This window comes from Schistocerca gregaria, chromosome 1 (genome assembly GCF_023897955.1).
Source record: "Schistocerca gregaria isolate iqSchGreg1 chromosome 1, iqSchGreg1.2, whole genome shotgun sequence".
Lineage (NCBI taxonomy): Eukaryota > Metazoa > Arthropoda > Insecta > Orthoptera > Acrididae > Schistocerca > Schistocerca gregaria.
In genome coordinates, this window is record NC_064920.1 from 830,345,162 (window position 1) to 830,371,531 (window position 26,370).

Consider the following 26,370-nt stretch of genomic DNA (forward strand, 5'->3'; position numbering starts at 1 on the left):
GCATCCATTTTGTAGTAGATAACAGATATTTTGTGTTTTTCAGTGTTGTATTTTAGTTATGACAATTTAATCACAAATTGTTGAGTCATTTAGCAGTTTACTGTGTGTTCCTTTTTTTTATCCTTTCCTTTTTTTTGATCCTTTTTGATGTATATGTTTTTGACTGATTTTGTTGTTAGTAATCATTAATAACTTAATCAAGCAAAGTGGTTTTCCTTGTAATTTAATGAAAATCATGTTACATTTAGTAGTTATTTCGAGGCATGCTGACTTGGGAGGGAAGGTCCGCAATTGCTCAGGACTGAGAAAATTTGATTTTTTCCCCCCTGTCTCAGCGGCATGGATTTTTGCTGCAGTTTAAAGGTTGTGGGCTGACATGCCCATCCTCAAATCGCACACATTGGTATTAACCATAACTAGACATACAGTATGGTGCTAAAAGTCATGAATACCTTCTTCTGTGGACACTAAGTACTCTCATTGACAAGTTAGGCAATGTGTCTATTGTTGTACCTGGTTGTGTCAATCTGGTGGAAGACTACACATTTAGGCTACTTTACAATGAAAGTACTTGTCGCCCACAGTTTGATTTTCTGTGCAGAAGCTATTTTTTGCCTTTTGGCACAATACTGTATGACTAGTTATGATTAATAAAAGGTGTGTAGTGTGAGAATGGGCGAGTCAGCCTGAAACAGTAACCAATGCAGCAAAAATTGTTTATTTATGCAAATGAGACAGACAAAAAATCAAATTTCTTTAGTTGTTCAGCATTTAGTTGTTTCTTTGTTTCTATAATGACCTCCAATTTTCAAACAAACAGTGGAAACTCCAGTTTGGAATATGAAGAATATTTGGAAAAGGATAGACTGCTACTCACCATGGATATGACCATTGAATTGCAGACAGTTGCAACAAAAGTACTGTTACACTTTATAGCTTTTGGTCAAAGCCTTCTTCAACAAAGAAAACACATACACACATTCACACAAGCAAGAGCACCTCATGCCCACACGATTACGACCACCAGCTCCGACCAGAATGCAAATGTCATGTGAACAGAAATCTGGAGTGGGGAGGGGAAGGGGGAGGGATAGCAGGGTGTGGCTGGAGGAGAGAAGAGCTATGTCTACTGGGACATGAGGACTAGAATGTAGCCTGAAAAGACTGCCAGACACAGTTTCTGGAGGTGGGGTGTGGATTGGTGGTGGTGGTGGTGGTGGTGGTGGAGGTGGTGGTGGTGGGGGGGGGGGGGGGGGGGGTGCATTGGCAGAGGGCAGTCCACTATGAAGGTGAGAGGATGTGAAAAGGGAGAAGGTGATAGGACAGAGGGGGCAGAAACGGTTGGGTGTGGGATGTGGGGACAGTAGGTTACATAAGATTATATTAATTATTCATTCCATAGACCCATAAAAGTGGGAATCCTCCTGGGTGCGCAACATGTCCCATAAACACATTACAAAAATGTAATTAGAAAAACCTGTCTACACAGTTTAGAAAATCTGATGGTGGAGAGAAGTATCCAGATGGCCCAGATTGTGAAGCAGCCATTGAAATTATGCATGTCATATTCAGCTGCATGTTGTGCACACAGTTGCCGACTTTGCTCTTTGCCGTAGTTTGGTCGTTGCTGTTCATCCTGGTGGACAACTGGATGGTAGTCATACAAATGTAGGAGTAAAAGGCTATCTAATGGTTGCAGATGGTTGAAGGTATTCGCCACCAAGGGCAGAAATTACTCCAGTATGGACTACAGGAAGCATCCAGGATTGTTGAATTCGTGAATTTTGGGAAGCAAGTTGAAGGTGGGTGTGCTGGGTGTTATAGGGGCGAGGAAGGGAATGGATTCAGGGGGGAAGTTTTGGTAAGGCCTGATTTTAAGCAGGGATTGTAGGTTATTTTGGACTTCTGGTATGCGATTATTCTGGTGGAGTTTATAGGTGGAAGAGTCAGATGATTGGCAGAGGCTTTCTGCCAGGCAGTCACTGCAACTCATCAAGACAGTGGTGGAGCCTACATCTGCTGGGAGGATCTGTTTTGAGACTGTGTATGGATGCCCTTCCCCGTGCTGAAGGGTTGGAGTTCTTAGGAAAAGAGCTGGAGAAGGATGGTGAGGCAAAGTTGGGGGTAAGGAATTCCTGGGAGGTGACCAGGGGAGGTTAGGTTGGTGACGGGAGAGGGAGGGGAGGGGGGGGGGGCGGGTGATATCGTGGTTGGATGGTGGTATAAACTGGGATACACAGGGTTCAGTGTCAGAATTAGGTTGGCTTTGGTTGGAAGGACTGCTGGCAAATAAGTGTTTCCATTGCAGGGATCCTGAGAAGGAGAGTAGTTCTTTGACAAGTTTAGCATGGTTAAATTTGAGTATTTGGCTAAAGATGAGGCCTTTAGGTAAGATTGAAATTTCTATGGGGCTGAAGATTTTATTGGGATGGTTAACAACAGTATTCCAGGATTGTTGGCTCTGGATATGGAGTGTTCATAGAAAGTTTTGGGGGAGCGTGGCAAGTTGTTAGGTGGGTGTCTGGGTGCTGTGAGGGATTGATTAGGAGGAACACTGTGTGTAGGATAGGGGTTTGATAGTGCCACCCCAAGGTAGCAGTAGGGTGTCAGCAGGTTGGATAGCTCATGGAGGTGGTGTCTGGAATGCAGGAGCTGCAGAGGAAGGAATTTGGTTTCAGAGATGGGATTGGACAGTAGCACTATCTTGAGAGGAAGCAGAGGTGGTTCTGAGATGCTTGCTGATTTTGACAGCTGCCATTCCTCTTCCACCAAAAGATCCCTCCCATACAGTCTAGCCGCCAGGGGACTGCATATCTGCAGTGAAAAGAACTCCCTTTTCGTTTGTGCTGAAAGTCTCACCAATGTGCTCACAGATGGGCACTATCCCCAAGACCTGTCCACAGACAGATTTCCTGTGTCATTTTCCAGGCACCCCCAATCCTCCCATCAATCCCAAGGACCAGGTGCAAAAGAGTGCTCCCTTCTTCACCCAATACCACCCTGGACTGGAACAGCTGAAACACTTTCTTCATCACGGCTCTGATTACCTAACACCATGCACTGAAACGAGGGACATCCTATCCAAGATCCTTCTCACTGCCAAAAGTGGTGTGCTGTCACCTGGCTAAACCTCACAACATCCTATTCCATCAGCCATTCACAATCCCAACCTCTTGGCACAGGGATCATATCCTCTCTGAAGACTGAGGTCCGTGACCTCTCCAGTGCACCCACCCAGCACATCATATTTCAGTCCTGTCATAGGCTTATCTTCTTCCATCATAGACCAGGCCACATGTGAAAGCAGCTATATTGTATACCAGCTCTGCTGCAACCATTGTACAGCTTTTTATATTGGGATGAGTACCAACCAGCTGTCCACCAGGATGAATGGCCACTGTCAAACTGTGGTTGAGAGCAAGGTACCGTATTTACTTGAATCTAAGCCACACTTTTTTTCTGGTTTTTGTAATCTAAAAATCCGCCTGTGGCTTAGAATCGAGTGCAAAGCAAGCGGAAGTTCTGAAAAATGTTTGTAGGTGCCGCCACAACTAACTTCTGCCGTCGAATATATGTAGTGACACAAAGATAAATCCTGGCGCCAAAACCTCTGCGTCAGTAAACAAAATTAAAAAAAAAAAGGAAAAAAAAGGGGGGAGGGTTGGAAGACGAGTTCTTTTTCTCCGCCCCGAATTTCGACCACTGCATTTTTATACATTACCCAACGAAGTAAATACAAATTCCATATTGTTCATCTTCGAATGTAGCAGAATTTCAGTGTACTATGAAAATCCAACTGGCAAGACTGTTAGGGATGTTTGTCAATATGGCCAACTCTACTTTCTGAATTTTTTCCTACCTGTGAGAAGAGATTTCCTAATAGGAACCTGATGAAATGTGAATCACATGCAGTATTCTCTTCACCTTGAGAATAATACAAATATCAACATTTTGCCATGTATTCTTTTGTGTTTGCTGCTATCTCATTTAAATCCTGATTGCATAATAAACTACAAAATTAGAATGAGTCAACAGCAAACGTGGAAGAATATATGAATCGTGTCATGTTTATGTTCGTATTATACTTATGCCTAATAGTGATACAGTCAGAAATGAAGCACGGCAACTGACTAGATTTTTAATTCTAAGATGACTCTAATTTGATGTACTAAAGAAGCGGCCGCAAAGATGTTCAAACGGAGAAACATTTACGCCTAACTCTCATTCAGAACATGTTCTATCATACGCAGTCTATTATTTGGTTCTTGTTGATCATTATCAAAGAAAGCAGCAGTGTAAGTAACAACAAATAGCAGTCTCTTGCCATTGTTTCGCTAATGAGACGAGTTCTCTCTCTCTCTCTCTCTCTCTCTCTCTCTCTCTCTCTCTCTCTCTTTTTAAATTGTAAGCAGTGGTAGCGCGCACAAAAACAAGCCATGCCGCGAGCAGCGACAGGCCTTAAACACGCACTATCGGAATGTGACAAACAATGCATGACACAGAACAGTAATGCATTTTCTGCTTAGAGTGACGTAAACAACTATAAAAAAGAAAACAGCACTTATCAGATGAAAGCAAAATAAGCAGTCGATTCAAACCAAACGAAGCACATGAAAAAGGAAGGGTACCTGTATAAATATGGATGGAGCGCCTGACGCATAGCAATGGCTACCTGGTAAAGCTTAACTGCTAAGCTTACGAGTCGAACCAAACTACTATAGCTGTATAGTCATTCATTCGACCTAAATTGTCTCTCATATTACAATGGACCAACTTTGTTTCGATTTGGAGGTGCGGCCTAAAACGTTTCTCTCCCCTTGAATTTTGAGTCTCAAATTTCAGGTGCGGTTTAGATTCGGGAAATTTTTTTTTCCTTTATTGCGAGTCTCATTTTTCAGGTGCGGCTTAGATTTGAGTGTGGCTTAGATTCGAGTAAATATGGTAGACCACCATGTGGCTCAACGCGCAGCTGAATATAACATGCATGATGACAGTGGCTGCTTCACAATCTGGGCCATGTAGATCCTCCCCTCCACCACCAGCTTTTCTGAAGTGTGCAGATGGGACTTATCCTTACACACATTCTCTACTCTCAAAATTACCCCGGTGTCAAGCTACTGTCCCCACACCCTCCACCCAGCAGTTTCTGCCCCCTCTGTCCTATCACCTGCTCCCTTTCTGCATCCCCTCACCCTCGTTGTGTGATGGTCTTTGCCATTACATCCACCAGTCTTCCCTTCCCTGCTCCTCTCCTGTTCTGCTCCCTGTTTTTCATGCCACACCCCACCTTCTGATGGTGCACGGGACAGTATTGACAGGCTGCCATGGCAGTATTGACAGGCTGCCATGGCAGTTTTCGCATGCTTCCATCTAGTCTCTGCATACCCTGTCAGAGGATAGCACTCCTCTCTTCCCCCTCCCCTCACCTCACCCATACCCTGCTAATCCTCCCTCCTACATCCCCCTTCCCCACCCCACCCCACTCCAGTTTGCTATTCACATGCTGGTCAGAGTTGCTGGTGGTAGTGGTCATGGGTGCATGAAGTGAAGTGTTCTTGCTGTGTGTGTGTGTGTAATGACAGTGACTAGCAATCTACCCCATTCCTAATTTTGTTGATCTTTTATTTTTTATTTTTTCAATTTTGAAAAGCTTTCTAATCTTTTCAATTTCTAAAATGACCTTCCCATACTTTTCTTTTTTAAGTTGGGTAGTAGTTTTATCTTTTTGAGTTTCATTAATATATCTAAAAATGGTATACATGAGTATACGTGGAGGTTGGTGACTTGAAGTGCTTATATATTATACTGTGATAGTGTGAACACAGTGTTTGCTTACTTACTCACCATCACTCAACATAAGAAAACAACTGATGTGCAAGGTTAACAAAATTATAATTAATAGGATACCTGAAGTTTTTGACAAATGGTGGGGGAGGGGGAGGTGAGAGAGGATTTTGCACAGACTGTATTAAATCAAGGAGACATCTTAGATCAGGCAAGATATGTGTCAATAACTGACTGTTTTTTAAGGCTTCGATGATGAAACAGAAACTGAACAGTGGATGGGCAGAGGAAAGAAGACACTGTCAAAAAAGTAATTAAAAGATGTTGAATTGCAGAGAAGTCTTCCAGTGATGCATAGTTGTTTTTAATGTGATCATTTATTATAAACAAGGTGGTGGTGGTGTTGGTGATGGTGGTGGTGATGATGATGATCAGCAGGTCAACACGTATATTCAGATCTAACAAACAGGTCACTCTGAAGCCAGACTCCCCCAAGAGCTGGAGGGGGGGGGGGGGGGAGGGGGGGGGGGGGGTGACTGCAAGAAATGACAGTGAAAACATCAAATGAAACAGTCTCACTAACAAAACTAAAGAAACATCCATGTTGGAAGTTCAGATGTGATGTGTTTTTTGAGACAAAGGCAACTTGCTTGGTAGAAGTGGAACTCAGGAGAATGAAGGTAACTCCATGAAATTCCTTGCTGTGAGATCACACACTACTAAAATCAACTGTGGGGTAAAACATGCAATGGACAAGAAGCACCTGCTGCAGATTGAGGGAGACTGCAAGATCATTATCATCTGATACTTTTGGATGATTTTCAAACAGAATTTGAGCATTACAGTCAAAGTCCACACTTAAGTGGCCCAATGGTAAATTTTCCTGCATTAATAAGGAAAATAGTCATATCCTGTCAAATTGTTTTGATTTCTCCTCATTTGTGAGGCTCCAAAATCAAATTTAAAATTGGAAATGGCAAATCCCTCTCTCTTTCTCTTAATAGCCTACAAGGTTATTTCAAAAACATCCAGACTAGGGCAGATAAACAGTTGCATGCCTAGCTGGTTGGATATCTAGAAATTTTCAGGAAAAATGTGTTAGTGTGGTGAGTAGATTATGAATCTTAAATTTTCTCTCTCTTATGTGAAACCTAGAAATAAGATAGCCGTAGTGACCTTTGTAAATTTTAAAAAGTCTTATGATTCAGTTGACTGAATAACACTTCTCGAAAACACTTAGATAACAAAACAAGGTCTAGTATCTTACACTCTTCACTTGCCCTACATTCTGAGTTAGTTGCTTTTGGAGTTAGGTTGGGTGCCTATACTTGTCCACAATGTACTTGCGAAAGTAAGTCACAAGCGAAAAAATGGAATGAATGACAAAAGTGTTGAAAATGGAGTCAGACTTGGCTATAGAGACATTAACTTGACACATTCATGTTTCAACTTTGGTTGTGCTTCATACAGGTCTGATGTCTGTGCGGCACTGTGTTCGAAAGACAGCGTGTCTGTCTTCATGCAGATCCATGCATGGCATGTCCCAAAGTCCAGAACATTGTCCTCCTCTGCGAGAAGCTTTCTGGCAGACCTAAGGTTGAAGAGGATATCTGGTTGCATGCCATGTAGCATGGATGCACTATTTTGCCTTATGTTAACCTTAGTTATGCATCCTTTGTTGACTCACATTTGAATATGAACCTGAAGGCAGGACATATCTCCTGAAACCATGGTGTGCTTTCCTTTTTAGAAACAAATATATTTTACAACTATAGAAGATTTTATCCTTTGATTAATTTGGTGGATGAATGCCTCACCTTAGCAGATAACCTTGCAATTTTTCCTGATTCACTAGACACAGTTGCAGAACAAGTCAGTGAATGGAAAACATAAGCAACAAATATGAGATTTGAAGGGGGTTTTGGACAATGAAAACATAATTTCTTGACACAGGGTTTCTCCACCAAATTGAATCTTTTCCATAATAATTTTTGACAGTTATATTTAACAACCAACATTTCTTTTATGCTTATGTACATAGAGAGAATGTTAGACTGACACTAAACTTCAAACTTCAAGATTTCCAACATCAACGTTATTGACAATATTAGCCTAAAGTTTTGCATCCATAATACTTATGGGAAACAATCCCAAATGTAATTCAGTGAAAATTATGTACTCTTTCGGATTCCGTATCTCCCTCAAGGAAACTGAATTTATTACGATCATCAAGCACAAAAGGTGGAAGGAGGGGAAATCAGATACAGTAGATTGAGAAGTTGAAATACGTACAATAGGTGGATAGAACCGAACTCCTGTTTCACTTCACTGGTCAGAAAAAAGGAAACAGCATATCAAGTACAAGAAGGATCAACATCAGTTAGTGCCAAAATACAATATTACTGCACAGTAATACAACTGGATGTCCTGTGTTTCACAAAATACCTTTCTATGAATAGCAAGCCATGTCTTGAGGAAAACCATAGGCCCGATCGAAGAAAACAGGGGATCAAAGAAAATGGTGAATTCAGGAGATGAGAGGTAATGGGCTATGTTTTTTTATCAGTCTTCTGAATGGTTTAATGTGGCTCACCATGAATTCCTCTCCTGTGTCAACCTCTTCATTTCAGAGTAGCACTTGCAACTTATGTCCTCAATAATTTGCAGGATGTACTCTGTACCCATGTAGAAAAGTTTAAAGATCTATTTGAGGAAAAAGGATTGTTTTCTATGGCCACATTACATCTTCTATTAATTTCTAAAACAGACCAGTGAGGTATTGTTCACTGACATAGAAAAAAAGGCTGCTAGAAGCAGTGATAACACTGGAAGATACCCATTTACACATTCCACTTAATAATATCTAAGAGCATCTGGGTTCCAACAAAAGATCAAACTAGTCCAGGGAATAGGTAGAGGAGTGGACTGAGGGCCACCGTTGGGTGGCTTGCGGAGTATAAATGTAGATGTAGATGTAAAACGTGTGCAGGGTGCTTGATTCACAGTTGCAGTCACCAGGAGTTGGTGGTACCAGTGAGTCATTAATTTAAATGTTGGCAGAATGCAGAATATCTCTTATCCCACCCCTCTCATCACTGAATTTGTCTAAATGCCAATACCAGTTTCTCATGTTTATAATACGAAAAATGTGAAGAAGTGTTATCATATCCCAAAACTCCAACAATTTTCTCTTATTGCCTGTTAATCATTTCATCTCACTAAAACTCCTCCCTCTTCCTCAATATGTTCTTCTATAGAGGGGTTCAGAAAAATGTAGACACTCCTTTGTTGTTAATATCTTTGGAACAAAATAACATATTGTCGCAATTTTGTGGTGTACATTATTATCTCAACAGAACAATACATAGAAAGAAAGACCCCTTATCATTTAGCTACAATATAGCAGGTCAGCAACTGGAAGCAGTTAATTCCATAAATTATCTGGGAGTACGCATTAGGAGTGATTTAAAATGGAATGATCATATAAAGTTGATCGTCGGTAAAGCAGATGCCAGACTAAGATTCATTGGAAGAGTCATAAGGAAATGCAATCCGAAAACAAAGGAAGTAGGTTACCCTACACTTGTTCGTCCACTGCTTGAATACTGCTCAGCAGTGTGGGATCCATACCAGATAGGGTTGATAGAAGAGGTAGAGAAGATCAACGGAGAGCAGCACACTTCGTTACAGGATCATTTAGTAATTTCGAAAGCGTTACGGAGATGATAGATAAACTCCAGTGGAAGACGCTCAGTAGCTCAGTACGGGCTTTTGTTGAAGTTTCGAGAACATACCTTCACCGAGGAGTCAAGCAGTATATTGCTCCCTCCTACGTATATCTCGCAAAGAGACCATGAGGATAAAATCAGAGATATTAGAGCCCACACAGAGGCATACTGACAATCCTTCTTTCCACGAACAATAAGAGACTGGAATAGAAGGGAGAACCGATAGAGGTACTCAAGGTACCCTCTGCCACACACCGTCAGGTGGCTTGCGGAGTATGAATGTAAATGTAGATTTAGATGTAGATCTTGGTGTTTGTTTTCTGGCTGCTGATAGTGCAGCAATGAATGAAGTTAGATTGCCATACTGGAAATACAAAATAATGATGGAGGTACAATAGCAGTGTGCAATGTGTACAGAACTCATCCACCAACACGTACAACAATTTATTGTATTCAAGATACATTTGAAGCTGACTATACTCTTCAGGATATGCATAACAAAAGGACTGGTGGACCAAAAACATCAACAAGTCCGGCTTCCAGTGCTGCTGCGTTGCAACATTTTACTAGATCATCTCAAAAATCTTTGAAGCAGGGTACACGTGAAAGTGGCATATGCCTATCAAGCATATGATGAATTCTGAAGGCTGCAAAGTGGAAAGTGTTCATTCCAAGATAACTGCGAGCTATGAATGAAGGATGACCCAGATCGAAGGGTGTATAATGTGAATGGTTTGAAGGCATACTTTGCGAAGTTGAACAGTTTGTAGTGGTGGTTATCTGGTCTGACGAGGCACAATTCAAGCTGACCGGTACTGAAACCTGCCATAACTGCGTGTACTAAGCTCCTGAAAATCCTCATGTTCACATGGAAAAACATGTTAATCTACAGAGTGTTAATGTGTGATGTGATCTGTCATCGCATGGTTTGATTGGCCAATTCTTCTTTGGAGGTGCCATTACTGCTGAGCTGTATCTTCACAAACTGCAAACATCGATTTTACCAGCCATACAAGAGGTGTTTCGAAATAATACCTACAACAAGATGGCACTCTGTCTCACTATTGCAGAGATGTCAGAGCCTAGTTGGATGAAAGTGGACAGGTCGAAAAGGAGCTGTTGAGTGCCCGCCATGGTCTCCAGACCTTACACCTTTTCATTTCTACCTATGGGGGACCTTCAAAAGCAAAGTTTATCAACTGAATTAGCTACAAGAAACCATCAAGGCGTCCTGTGCAGCTGTCACATCGGCAAACCTGACAGTTGTAGTTTGGTAAACACCTCAGTGGCACTGATGTTTGGCTGCTGAAGGAGATCAGTTTGAACACACAAAATTACCTCCCCTCTCTCCCCTCTCATGCAAGAATTTTAATTGTATGGCACTTTGTTCCATTAATGCTGACTACAAAAGAGTGCGAACATTTTTCTGAACCCCTCTGTATTGAAAAACAAAGTTAGACAGCACAGAGGTTCAAGAAAATACTTTTATGTGGATTATACTGGCTAAAATCCTACTCAAGCCATACTGTTTTATATGTATTTGAATTTTACCAGTAGATGAAGTACTGACTTGCACAAAAATAAATTCATTAGTATCTCTGATGACTGATATTTCCTTATAAGCAACCTCTAGATATGATGCCAGTCATTGCAGAATTTAGTATCAGTAAGATTACTTACAGTGTACCCTATGCTTTATAGTAAAAGTTTCATTCTCAGATACTTTCTTCACATACACAGGTATGGGTGGTGTGAACAGTTGCTCAACAACTTGCAGTTCTCTTGCGGAGCTACCAAATACGGGGAGCAGCAGCAATAGTAACAGCACAACTGTTGTAACTGTGACATCACCTGGTACCAACAGCAACCGAGCAAAAAGGCTCATTAACAGTGGACCTGTAGCAGTGAGAAATGATGCAGCACCTTCGTGGGTTGAACCAATGCCCACAATACCTCAGTTATTTTCACCACATCGTTCTACAGGCAACAGCACGAATACCAATGGAGTAACACACTACGCCTCTGAAGATGCCTCGTCATCTGTAAGTATGTGCTCAGTATCATTGTTAAATTTCACTAGATCTGTAATTTGTTGTCCCTTGTAATGACACAAGCTTCAGCTACTTTCCAGAAGAGTAAACATGAATACCAAGTAATTGATCACTTGAAGTCTAGGCTCAACTGATAGTTGTTTTTCTTGAGATTATGCCGGCATGTCCTCCTCCTCCTCCTCTTAATGCACTTGGCTATGGCAATATATTGCCTGCTGACTGAATGAAACACCTATTAGAAAACCTTTTACTGTTTCATTCAATATTTACTTCAATAAAAAATAGTTGCCTTTATGAGAAAGAACTTTTAACTCTTATCATGTTTGCATCCTCTAACTTAATCATTTATATATGATTCTCAGGTACCCTGAAATAATGATGCAAATTCTGCTATCAAGGATGAACTACAGTTAAGCTAAGAGAGAACACATGGCCAGGAGAAGTAAGAGGAGGAGGAGGCCATGTCAGCATTATCGTTTCATTATTGTGAAAATTGCATCTACAGGTCCATATGACATTCAGCCGTTATACTGTATTATTTCATATCAGAACCATCCAGCAAATCTGTATAAAAAATTAGGGGCAGAAATTCATGAAATGTGTTTACAGCATCTGTCATAAAAAAAAATAGCATTGCAGGCAAGAATCACTTTCCCAGAATCAGTCTGTTGATTGGGTGGAAGAATTAAGTAGTATTTTAGGTGTAGCAGGAGTACTACATGCTTCATTAATAGTACCTTTTAGTAACTGTGCAAGAGCTGCTAACCTCGATTTATGTTAGACACTGAATTGGAAAGATTCTAATCTGTTAAGGTAAAGTTGTGATCATCCCAAGGTTTAGTTTGAATATCAAAGGTCGTATACCATTGCCTTCCTCTGACCTTGCCCAGCCAATTGCATGCAGGTGGATGTACAGTTTAATATGGATTCTAAACCACAGTGTAACTTGGAATTTTTCTCATTAACAAATTTGCCATAGGTGAAAGAAGTGGTGACAGCTACAAATCCTAGGACCAACCGAGGATCAAACCCAAAACCTCTGGATCTGTACTCAGGCACTTTACCATTGAACCTCACAGCCGCCTCATGTTACACGACCCATATTGAACAGATGTTTTTTAAACAGTACTCATGCCTTGATGTGGAACACACTGAACTAAATAGGAAAGCTTAGAATAAAGGCACCAGGTTTTATAATCAGATCTAATTGGTTGCCATTTGCATGTTGTTTTGCTCCATGTCTTCCATAACATACTATCATTGCCTAATCCGATAACAAATTCATGTTCCTGTGATAAAACTACTTAACTTTTTCATTTAATGATTGCCACGAACACCAAAGTTTGTGAATTTATTATTCATAGTCAAGTTAGTATTGCCTGCAATGTGGAAGTCTCTTATGATTTGTATAAACCTGTTTTCATCTGTAGCATGTGAAATAGCCTTGTTCTCACAAGCTTCACTCTTTTTCCTACAGATACAAGTAAAATTACGAAAAATATTTGTACTTTGTTGACAATGTGCAAACATATTTTTAGTTTTCATAGCATATATGTTGATACAATTAGCAATCATGGCCAGAAGTTCATGACGGATAAACCAAAAAATTCAACAGCACTGTAGGCCTTTTTTGAAATTAAAAGTTTCACTTCTTATTCCTTCCCTTTATCAGTGAGCAGATCAGCATAGAACCATGGCATCTGCAAACTGCACTTCTTGATTTTTGTTTTCTTTGTTTTGTGTCAAAAGTCAAAGACTGTTTTGAAAGTATTCAGTTTCTTCCAAATCATTATTTTCTACAAAAGATCCTTCATCAGTACCAGCCTAAGTTCCACATACAAAAATTTGTACAGCAATTGTTATCACTATAGTTGTGATATGTCCTTGTATTTCTGCTGTGAATTGTTTCCTGGAGAGGTGATCAATATTTTCCTCCTCTTCATTGTCACTGTCCTCAGTGGGTAACCTCAGTTTTGTAGAGGGTTTATAAAAACGTCTGCTTTGAGCATTCTCTTCCACTAACGTAAAATTGATAAAAATAATAAGGTACCCTGTCAGGATTGCTGTTCCAAAAAATGGAAACCAGATTTGTATCATAAATCTGTAAACACAAATCTTAAGATGCAAATATTTACTCATAGTTGTTATTAAAGCTCTCATACATTGAAAGTTACTCAGAATGTAGATGCTCTTTGATCACATATTTGAGGATAACATTGCACTGAAATAACTTTAAATAGCAATGAGTTCTGGCTCTGATGTGGAATGCAACAGTGGGATAGCTGCAGCATTCCTCTGAGTGAGTAGGACCATTGTGCCATGGGCATTAAAACTATATCCATTTCTTCACAGTATATACATCACTAGAATCTGTGAAACACTATGTTCTGTGGAACAGCAGTCCTAAATAAGTTAATGCATTAAAATTGAATTTTTCACTTATACGATGCTGAAAATGTTGCCTTATTGTTTGAAGACTCATAGATGCAGTAAACTAACCCCTTTATTTGAAAAAGGAGAAATATTTGTTGTATGGGAAACACCATAAGCAGGTTATCAGAAAGATGTATTTATGAAGTAATCCAAATACTAGAGTATTTAATGTTGGTTACAGAATGATCTTCGAGCTTTCAATGATCTTTTACAACAACTCCAAAGTAATTCAGTTAAGAGCTGTCCTGAGAGCCCAAATTCTGACACAGCTGTACTAATGGCCAGGCTGAGGTGAGTGTTACTCCATATACATCAAAAGTCAGTGCAGTAATTACGTCCTTTTATTTAATCTTTATAGCTTTGAGCTGTGTATGTTTGGATTAACAGTTACATTGGAAACTCATGTTTGTATAAACAATCACATACCACAAATGTAAAGTGACCAGTACAAGTTAATAACTGTGATTTTAGGCAGCATTGTGGTGTTCAGTACCATAAGCTAGTCAGCACAATGTAAGTTCTAATTACAGATCTGCAGGAGGACAAAGAACTGTAATTCTGTCCGTCAATAAGAACAACATTACTAACCTAATGTCGCTTTGTCAGAGGATGAGGATGACGTTCCTCATTGTGCAGGCTTACTACGTAAGACCATTTGCATCCCTGTAAAATGAGCAGATGTGAGACTGTATTGGCTTGTTATGGTACATAAGGAAGACATTTCTCTAAGACTAGTAGATATTAATATTAATTTACCCAACTACACTAAATTATGCAAAGGTATTTATGAAAAAGTTGTTGTAGGTTTTAGACTTTTCAGAAAACTATCGGAAACATGGTTGGTTGAAGTGTGTGTGTGTGTGTGTGTGTGTGTGTGTGTGTGTGTGTGTGTACTGAAATTTTTGCACAATACCAATAAGTAGCACAGCTATACCTAACACAGTTGAAGCCAAGTTACTCACATTCAGAAAACTGTGATCATTGATCAGAAATCTTATTTCATTGAAGCAAGAGAAAGCTTCCTCCTACTTGGAAGCAATGAAATACAGCTACTGGTATTCTTGCACTCTAACCAGGTACTGATCGTTAAGACATGAAAAACATGTATGTACACTGCCAGACCTAACATGCTGAGTGGACCAAATCACAACCAAAGTTTTATTGAGTGAATGTCCAAAGCCCACACTGATTAGAACGGCATTAGTGGCTTCAGTGGTCTCAACGATAATTGCATTATTGTTTATTTACTAGAGTGTCTCCTATTGCACCCTTCTCACAACACAGTATTAGGCAGCAGGTTAATCGGAACATCTTTACAGGGTATGGAGAGTGTAAGATTACTGTTGAATTTGTTCCTCAGTCCTCTTCTTCTTCAGCTACGAGTGCTTTTCGCTTGCTGTGTTACAAGATAAGTAATTTAGCTAGTAATTAATCATTTTTGATGTTTATTCTATAGTATTTACGTGCATTAGTGTCAGATACATGTGATAAATTAAAGGTTTCAGTTTTTATTTACGTATGAATAAGATAAGCGAAGTTTCTGTTTTGTACAGTTCCAGGTGTACGCAAACGTTTGTTTACATTCTTGACTGACGTTAAATACGTGGGATTATCAATTAAGTTAGTGTACAATACTCAGTATTCACATTTATTGGTGTCATTTAGGCTCAATACATTGAAGGTAGCAGTTTTTATACGTTTCATTAGGAATAGTGATACTGACAGTGATTTCTAACCTCACTTGTATATGTTTGACTAGTGCAACCTGCAACCGTTAGCAGTTAAGCAGTTGAGCCGGATCAGAATGCACCTTCTGCCACGATAGTGGCCGCTCCTTCAGCAAGGTCTGGACAGGCACGTGGGGGTAGGGGTTTCTTAGTTATTGGGAGCTTTAACGTTAGGCAGGTCATAGAGCCCCTTAGGAACATGGCAGCTGGGCAGGGAAGAAGTCCAATGTTCACTCGGTGTGCTTGCCGGGGGGCCTCGTCCGCGATATGGAAGAGACTCTTCCAGCGGCTATCGAGTGTGCAGGGTGCAGCCAGTCTTTTAGATTAGGTTCCTCCCCACTGAAAAATTACCAGTTCATGACACTGATGTGAGTGTGCCAACTGTAAAAATTGTTAGTTTGCCTAAACAGGTCATTCCAAAGGATTTAAATATGCTTAATCTGATGCTAGTAAATTGTTGAAGTGTCTGCAGCAAGATCCCCGAGTTAATCTCCGAAATAAGCAGTAGCAATGCCAATATTGTATTAGCTACCAAAAGCTGGTTGAAACCAGACATAAAAGGCAGTGAAATTTTGAACTCAGATTGGACAATGCTTGGGAAGGACAGGACTGATGCTATGGGAGGTGGTGTGTTCATTCCAGTTAAAAGCTGTTTAAACACAGTTTAGATCGATACTGGGTCGGACTGTGAAATAGTCTGCATAAAGCTGTCAATCAGACAAAGTTGGACCATTGTATTAGGATGTTTTTATAGACCACCAGCATCTGCAACAAATGTCGCAGAACATTTCAGGGAAAGTCTTGAGTACACAGGAAATAAATATCCAAATTATCCAATAGTTATAGGCGGAGACTTTAATCTAGCACCCATTGACTGGGAAAATTGCACATTTATCACAGGAGGCAGAAGCAAAGATTTGTGTGAAGTTATTGTAGGAGCACTCTCAACATACAGCCTTGAGCAATTTGTTATAAATCCAACTCGAGATGTGAACATATTAGATACCTTGGCGACAAATAGGCCTGATCATTTTTAGGAAGTTAAAAAAAAACCAGCGTAGAGTTTTCTTGTTTGGGAAAGCAAATAAAAGTGTCATTAATGAATATCTTTATAGTCCGCTCCAAGCATTCACTGTGGGACTCAAAGATATTGAGCATCTTCGGTCAGAATTTGATGATGCTGTGGTGTACAGGAAGGTATCGTCGTTGAGTGACTGTAGGAGGATACAAGATAAGAATGGCAGCTAACTATAAATATAGATAAATTTAAATTAATGCAGATAAACAGGAAAAAGAATCCCTTAATGTTTGAATACTCCATTAGTAGTGTAGCACTTGACACAGTCATGTCGATTAAATATTTGGGCGTAACATTGCAGAGCGATATGAAGTGGGACAAGCATGTAATGGCAGTTGTGGGGAAGGCAGATAGTCGTCTTCGGTTCATTGGTAGAAGATGTGGTTCATCTGTAAAGGAGACCGCTTATAAAACACTAATACAACCTATTCTTAAGTACTGCTTGAGCGTTTGGGATCCCTATCAGGGAGGACATAGAAGCAATTCAGAGGCGGGCTGCTAGATTTGTTACTGGTAGATTTGATCATCACACAAGTGTTACAGAAATGCTTCAGGAACTCTGGTGGGAATCTCTAGAGGAAAGGAGGCGTTCTTTTCGTGAATCGCTACTGAGGAAATTTAGAGAACCAACATTTGAGGCTGACTGCAGTACAGTTTTACTGCCGCCAACTTACATTTCGCGGAAAGACCACAAAGATAAGATAGTAGAGATTAGGGCTTGTACAAAGGCATATAGGCAGTCATTTTTCCCTCGTTCTGTTTGGGAGTGGAACAGGGAGAGAAGATGCTAGTTGTGGTATGAGGTACCCTCCGCCATGCACCATATGGTGGATTGCGGAGTATGTATGTAGATGTAGAATTTAAAGGCATTGTCCACCACGTGCTAGAGAAATATGTGCCTAGCAAAAATATACGAGAGGGAAAGGATCCACCTTGGTTCAACAAACATATTAGGAAGATGCTGAGAAATAAAAGAATTTTGCACAGTCATTTTAAACGTAGTCACTACCCCGATGACAAACAGAAATTATGCAAAATAAAAGCAGGTTTCAGAAGGACAATGAGAGATTCTTTTAACGAATTTGAAAGTAATATCTTATCTGCAGATTCTAAAAATAACCCCAAAAAATTTTGGTCGTAATTAAAATCTATGAATGCTACAAATAATTCAATACCTTCTTTTGCTGATAGTACAGGTAATGTAACTGACGATGATATGCAGAAGGCTGAAATTAGAAAATTTAAAAAGGGAAATGGATAGGTTAAAGTTAGATGTCGTGGGAATCAGTGAAGTTCGGTGGCAGGAGGAACAAGACTTCTGGTCAGGTGACTACAGGGTTATAAACACAAAATCAAATTGGGGTAATGCAGGAGCAGGTTTAATAATGAATAGAAAAATAGGAATGTGAGTAAGCTACTACAAACAGCATAGTGAATGCATTATTGTGGCCAAGATAGATACGAAGCTCACACCTACTATAGTAGTACAAGTTTATATGCCAACTACCTCTGCAGATACGAAGAAATTGAAGAAATGTATGATGAAATAAAAGAAATTATTCAGATAGTGAAGGGTGATGATAATTTAATAGTTAAGGGTGACTGGAATTTGGTAGTAGGAAAAGGCAGACAAGGAAACGTAGTAGGTGAATATGGATTGGGGAAAAGAAATGAAAGAGGAAGTTGCCTGGTAGAATTTTGCACAGAGCACAACTTAATCATAGCTAATACTTGGTTCAAGAATCATAAAAGAAGGTTGTATACATGGAAGAAGTCTGGAGATACTGACAGGTTTCAGATAGATTATATAATGGTAAGACAGAGATTTAGGAACCAGGTTTTAAATTGTAAGACATTTCCAGGGGCAGATGTGGACTGTAACCACACTCTATTGGTTATGGCCTGTAGATTAAAACTGAAGAAACTGCAAAAAGGTGGGAATTTAAGGAGATGGGACCTGGATAAACTGAAAGAACCAGAGGTTGTACAGAGTTTCAGGGAGAGCATAAGGGAACAATTGACAGGAATGGGGGAAAGAAATACAATAGAAGAAGAATGGGTAGCTTTGAGGGATGAAGTAGTGAAGGCAGCAGAGGATCAAATAGGTAAAAAGACGAGGACTAGTAGAAATCCTTGGGTAACAGAAGAAATATTGAATTTAATTGATGAAAGGAGAAAATATAAAAATGCAGTAAATGAAGCAGGCAAAAAGGAATACAAGCGTCTCAAAAATCAGATCGACAGGAAGTGCAAAATGGCTAAGCAGGAATGGCTAGAGGACAAATGTAAGGCTGTAGAGGCTTATCTCACTAGGGGTAAGATAGATACTGCCTACAGGAAAATTAAAGAGACCTTTGGAGAAAAGAGAACCACTTGTATGAACATCAAGAGCTCAGATGGAAATCCAGTTCTAAACAAAGAAGGGAAAGCAGAAATGTGGAAGGAGTATATAGAGGGTCTATACAAGGGCGATGTACTTGAGGACAATATTATGGAAATGGAAGAGGATGTAGGTGAAGATGAAATGGGAGATACGATACTGCGTGAAGAGTTTGACAGAGCACTGAAAGACCTGACTCGAAACAAGGCCCCAGGAGTAAACAACATTCCGTTTGAACTACTGACAGCCTTGGGAGAGCCAGTCCTGACAAAACTCTACCATCTGGTGACCAAGATGTATGATTCAGGCGAAATTCTCCCAGACTTCAAGAAGAATATAATAATTCCAATCCCAAAGAAAGCAGGTGTTGACAGATGTAAAAATTACCAAACTATCAGTTTAATAAGTCACAGCTGCAAAATACTAACGCGAATTCTTTACAGACGAATGGAAAAACTAGTAGAAGCCGACCTCGGGGAAGATCAGTTTGGATTCCATAGAAATGTTGGAACACGTGAGGCAATACTGACCCTACGACTTACCTTAGAAGCTAGATTATGGAAGGGTAAACCTACGTTTATAGCATTTGTAGACTTAGAGAAAGCTTTTGACAACGTTGACTGGAATACTCTCTTTCAAATTCTAAAGGTGGGAGGGGTAAAATACAGGTAGCGGAAGGCTATTTACAATTTGTACAGAAACCAGATGGCAATTATAAGAGTCAAGGGGCATGAAAGGAAAGCAGTGATTGGGAAGGGAGTGAGACAGGGTTGTAGCCTCTCCCCGATGTTATTCAATCTGTATATTGAGCAAGCAGTGAAGGAAACAAAAGAAAAATTCGGAGTAGGTATTAAAATTCATGGAGAAGAAATAAAAACTTTGAGGTTTGCCGATGACATCTTAATCCTGTCAGAGACAGCAAAGGACTTGGAAGAGCAGTTGAATGGAATGGACAGTGTCTTGGAAGGAGGGTATAAGATGAACATCAACAAAAGTAAAACGAGGATAATGGAATGTAGTCGAATTAAGTCAGGTGATGCTGAGGTAATTAGATTAGGAAATGAGACACTTAAAGTAGTAGATGAGTTTTGCCATTTGGGGAGCAAAATAACTGATGTTGGTCAAATTAGAGAGGATATAAAATGTAGACTGGCAACAGCAAGGAAAGTGTTTCTGAAGAAGAGAAATTTGTTAACATCGAGTATAGATTTAAGTGTCAGGAAGTCGTTTCAGAAAGTTTTTGTATGGAGTGTAGCCATGTATGGAAGTGAAACAAGGACGATAAATAGTTTGGACAAGAAGAGAATAGAAGTTTTCGAAATGTGGTGCTACAGATGAATGCTGGAGATTAGATGGGTAGATCACGTAACTAATGAGGTAATGAATAGAATTGGGGAGAAGGGGAGTTTGTGGCACAACTTGACTAGAAGAAGGGGTCAGTTGGTAGGACATGTTCTGAGGCATCAAGGGATCAAAAATTTAGCCTTGGAGGGCAGTGTGGAAGGTAAAAATCATAGAGGGAGACCAAGAGATGAATACACTAAGCAGATTCAGAAGGATGTAGGTTGCAGTAAGTACTGGGAGATGAAGAAGCTTGCACAGGTTACAGTAGCATGGAGAGCTGCATCAAACCAGTCTCAGGACTGAAGACCACAACAACAACATGTTACAAATATAGCACCATTCTTATCCATCATCTGTCAGAGATCATTCGAACAGCAGAAATTTCCACGGGACTGGAAGAAGGCCCTGGTCATAGCAATCTATAAAAGTGGTAGAAAATCTATTGCACATGATTACTGGCCAATTTCACTAACATTGATTTGTTGTAGAATCATATTTTGTGTTCAGACATAATGACCTTTCTAGACTCTGAGAAGCTCATCTGCAGAAACCACAATGGATTTAGGAAACAGTGGTCATGTGAGACACGACTCTTTGTACACAACTTACAACAGACTCCAGGTACTGGCTCCCAGGTCGATGCCATATTCCTCAACTTTCGAAAGGCATTCGATTCAATTCTGCACTGTCGCTTGATCCAATAAGTTCACACTTACGGTCTACCTGACGAGGAATGCAGTTGGATAGAAAGTTTTCTAACAGACAGAGAGCAGTATGTTGTCCTGAATGGGAAGACTTCAACAGAAATAAGCATAACATCAGGTGTACCCCAGGGGAGCGTAATAGGTCCAGTGCTTTTCACTATTTACAAATATGATCTGGTTGATGATATTGACAGTGACATTAGCCTGTTTTGCTGATGATGCTGTAGTCTACAGGATAGTAGTATCACACGAAAGTTGTGATTAAATCAATTAGGATTTGCACAAAATAAATGCATGATGTAATGACTGGCACTTATCTCTCAATATTAGTAAGTGTAAGCTACTGCGTATAAAAGGCAAAAATCCCTATTAATGTAAGAGTACAAAATAAATGCCCAGTCTTTGGAAGCGGTAACACCCGTCAAGAATCTGGGTGTGACCATTCGAAATGATCTCGAGTGGAATGATCAGATTACACAAGTCACGGGTAAGGCAAACTCTAGATTGCGGTTTATTGGTAGAATCCTGAAGCGATGCAGTCCTTATAAAAAGGAAATAGCTTACAATACGTTAGTTCGTCCAGTCTTGGAGTATTGTTCGTCCAAATGGGATGCTTACCAGTTGGGTCCGATTCAAGAGTTTGATAAGGTCCAAAGAAGAGCAGCAAGATTTGTGACTGGTACATTTAGCCATCGCGAAAGCATTACAAATCTCATAGAAAGTTTGAAGTGGGACACACTTGCAGGTAGAAGGCATGTTAAACAGAAGGGGCTGCTCACTAAATTCCGAAATTCGATCTTCACTGAGGATGTAGAGCATATATTATTACTGCCAACTTTCAAATCGTGCAGTGACCACCATTCAAACATAAGGGAAGTAAGAGCTCCTACTGAGGCGTTCAGACAGTCATTTTTCCCTCGCGCGAGCCGCGAATGGAACAGGGGGTAAATATGACTTTGGTGCGAGTAGTGCCCTCCGCCACACACCGCTTGGTGGCTAGCGGAGTATATATGTAGATGTAGATATATAGATATAGATCATCATCTCCTTCTTCTTCTTCTTCTTCTTCTTCTTCTTCTTCTTACCACCAGAGTCCATTTGTCGGTTACGAGGAGCCTTAGTTACTTTTAAATAATTATACACAACTTCATTAGAGTAGATTTTCATATTTATTAAAATTGTCTATCATGATAACGATCAGCTGTACAGTAATTTCGTACTTTCCACACAACAGCTCAGTGAACTAATGTACAAATGGTAAGAAAACTTCCTTTGCATATAATAACTGTTCAAGCCATAGAAAGTCCAGGATGAAATAAAAACAATATGGGAGAACAGATTGCTACTCACCTCCTAGAGGAGGCATTGAACTACAGACAGGTAAAATAAAAAAGAATGCTAAAATATTTCAGCTATTGAGCAAAGTCCATCTTCTGAGTAGAAAATTCTCACACATTCAAACAAGCAAGACTTACACATACATGGCCAGTGTCTCCAAGCAACTGTTTCAGATGTGAACAGCAATTTAGCTGTGGTGGATAGTGCAGCTAAGGAAGAAGCTTGGGGTGGGGAGGGGTAACAGATTAGGGATGGGGGAAGATGCTAGTGCTGCCTGTGGGAGAATTCAGGGATGTGGTATGGATAGGTTGGGACCACCAGGCAAGGCATGGGGGAGGGGGCGGCAGGGGAGCGGGGTGACAGGGAGAGTAGTAGGCAGAGGGAAACAAGCATGTAGATGTAAAGGTGGGATAGAAGGTGTGCGTAGTACTGAAGTGGGAGAAAGGAAGGTGAGAGGTAGGTGGAAGACAGGGAATACTGAACTTTGAGGCTGGGGGGGGGGGGGGGGGGGGTGTTATGGGGAATGAAGGATATGTTGTAGGGAGAGTTCACAATTGAGCACTTTGGAAAAACTGGTGTTGTTGGGAAGAATCCAGATGGCTCATGCTATGAAGCAGTAATTAAAGTGAAGCGCATTGTGTTGGGCGACACATTCAGTGTCGGGTGGTCCAGCTGTCTCTTAGCAAAAGTTTGGCGACAGCCATTTGTGTTAGCAGACAACTTATTAAGGCAGGTCCACACTGAGCACGCTGCGCCGCACTGCGCAAAACGGCCTTGCGCGGCTCTGCACGCTCAGTGTGGACGGTGAACCGCACTGCGTCGCGTCATGCCGCGCCGCCCAGTTTTCCGGCTGTTCTCGGTACATCAAAGGAAGTGGCGCGTCTGCGCACGCTCAGTTTAGACGGGGCTTCTCTCTCCCCATCTTCAGAGCATGCGCGTGCTCCAACTGGAACACAGTGTGCGCCTTGGAGCGGCGCGGACAGCGCTCTCCCCTCTGTTACAGCTGTGCGCGGGGTGCAGCAGTGCTCAGTGTGGACCCACCTTTAGTTGTCATGCTGAAATAGAATGTGGCACAGTGGTTGCAGCTAAGTTGGTAGATCACATGGCTGCTTTCACAGGTAGCCCTGCCTTTTATGGCATACAAAGCGCCCGTTACAGAACTGGGGTAGTTGATAGTGAGAGGATGTATGGAATAGGTCTTGCATCTAGACCTGTTATGGGGATAAGAGCAATGAGGCAAAGGATTCAGAGTGTGAGTGGAGTAGGGACTTAGAAGGGTATTGTGTAGGTTGGGTGAGTAGCAGAATACCATTGTGAGAGGGGCGAAGATGTGGGAAGGATATTTCTCACTTCATGGCACAATGAGATGTAGCTGACCATCAGAAAATGTGATTCTGTTGCTCCCAGTCCTAAATGATACTGAGTGATGAATTCACGTGAATGGCTGTGGCCAAGAACAGCTGGACCATCCAATTGCTGAAACTGCTGTCCAACATGAGGTCCTTCACTTTAATGACAGCGTTGCAGTTTGTGCCATCTGGGTTTTCTCCCCCCTTCCTGGTTTGTTGACCAGGTTCAAGTTAAAGTGTGAGCTGCAGTAATAACTAGACATTGCAATGTATGCAGGCCTACACAAAGTAGAAATATTGACCTATGCAGTGTTATGGCTGTCAGGCATTTTGACGGCAGTTTATGGTATGGTACTAAAAGGAGAATACTTTTATAGTAATTAGAAAGAGGTCAGCCTGCACACACACACTTTGAGCCAGGATGACGTATTGTCAGTACCGAAAAGGATGTAACAGATTTTGTGTGGGAAATCTGGTTGTCATTGACGGCACTTGTTTCTCCATGGATTGTTGCACATCTCAATGGCTCATGACTTATAAGATTAACTCAAAACCAGCTCATCCCATTAAAACATACTGCTCCCCCAGTACTGGTGTTGTTGCTGAGTGGCACCTACAGGATGCCATTCACAAGGCACAGTCATGGGCTCTAGCCCACGCCTTCCAGTTTTCAGCCGTGAACTTGTTTGTCGTGCACTTCTGTCAGCATCGTACCGTTTATCCATAACCAGAACTTTATCTTAATGATGATCCACTCACTGTAGTGGAGACATATCGATTCTTAGGACTGGTTTTTGACACCAAACTGACTTGTCTCCCTCACCTTTGTCAGCTTAAGTGGAAGTGCTGGCAGCACCTCAGTGCCCTCCACTGCTTGAGCAACACCAGCTGGGGTGCAGATCACTCTACACCGCTGCAGCTCTACATAGCCCTTGTTCAGTTCTGCCTTCACTGTGATAGTCTGGTTCACAGTTCAGCGGTGCCATCAGCATTGCATTTACTCGGCCCAGTGCACCGCTGTGGTGTTTGCCTAGCAGTGCGAGCTTTTAGGACAAGTCAGGTGACCAATGTCCTTGTGGAGACCGCTTCTGGAGATGGGCATCTCTGAAACTGACCTGCGTTCTGTCTTACGCAACAGGGTTTTTTGGCTTTCGGAGACGGAATGGCGTGAACAGTACGCACAACCACTGTGTGTCATTAAGGAGACAGCGAATGTGTGGAAGTTTTCCCTGCAGGCTTAACGCAGGGAATCAGTTGTCCTTTGTCGACTCTGCATTGGTTACCTTCTCCGGCGCGAGGACCCACCTCATTGTTGCTGTGGCTCCCAAATGAAAGTCGTCCACCTCTAGCTGGACTGCCCACTTTGAGCCTCTCTGCCGTGGACTTTTAACTTTTCCAGCAGCCTACCTTCATTGTTGCATGTCAGTGCCTCTACAGCAGATTTAGTTTTATGTCTTATTAGTGACGGTGGATTTTATCATTAGATCTGAGTTTTAGCCCATGTCCTTTGTCCCTCTGTGTCCTCCATCCTAGTGCTTTTAGGATGGAGGTTTTAATATGTTGCAGAGTGGCTGGCTTCTCCTTTTTAGTTTCATGGCTAACCAGCCATGGTAATCTGCTCTCTCGTTTTTATCTTTCCGATTTTGTCCATTTTAGTGTTTGTTGCCCTTCTGTCACTCTTGTGGTTTTCTCCTTTCTTCCAGTTGTTTTTTGTATGTCTCACTTATTTTACTCCCACCCTTGTGGAATAATTTCAATCAGAATGAGGGGCCGATGACTTAGCAGTTTGCCCCCCCCCCCCCCCTTAAAAACCAACCATCCTTTCCTCTCCCTCCCCCCCCCCCCCCCCCCCCTCTCTCTCTCTCTCTCTCTCTCTCTCTCTCTCTCTCTCTCTCTCTCTCTCTCTCACTCTCTCACTCTCTCACTCACTCACTCACTCACTCACTCACACACTCACACACACACACACACACACACACACACACACACACACACACACACAAAAAGAGAGAGAGAGAGAGAGAGAGAGAGAGAGAGAGAGAGAGAGAGAGAGACTAGATTTAAAAATTTGTGCTAATCAAATTTTCACTACATTAGTAAATAGTTTAAAGCTAATTTACTGTCATTCAGCTTTGAAAGGACCCACTGCATGCAGTTAAAAACGTGTTCCAGTATGTGTATAACATATGGAGACATCCACATAGATGATGATGCCAGCATTAATTTCTTGGGTGTAGTATTTACAATGCTACATTAAATATACAACATGTTACATATATAATAAATAAAAACAAAAATTGCATTCTCCAGGCACATAAAAGTTTATTACATATTTTCTTTTACAATGTAACATCAGAAATTAACTTCATTTTAAATACTCAATCATATTGCACTTCTAAGAGATTCTGAAACATTTCAGTTCATTTTACTATGTTATTTGTTGAAAGACGTTTT

The 26,370-nt window shown here is 41.0% G+C and overlaps 1 protein-coding gene across 2 annotated transcripts in view; it reads left to right on the forward strand.

The window, feature by feature from the left end:
- Positions 1 to 26,370, forward strand: part of LOC126271981 (E3 ubiquitin-protein ligase TRIM37-like) — a 265,524-nt gene that overhangs the window by 206,318 nt on the left and 32,836 nt on the right. For both annotated transcript variants that reach the window (XM_049974450.1, XM_049974459.1), the window contains exons 14-15: positions 11,253 to 11,554; positions 14,178 to 14,287. In XM_049974450.1, the coding sequence (XP_049830407.1) occupies positions 11,253 to 11,554; positions 14,178 to 14,287 (412 nt within the window). The remainder of the gene's footprint in view (positions 1 to 11,252; positions 11,555 to 14,177; positions 14,288 to 26,370) is intronic.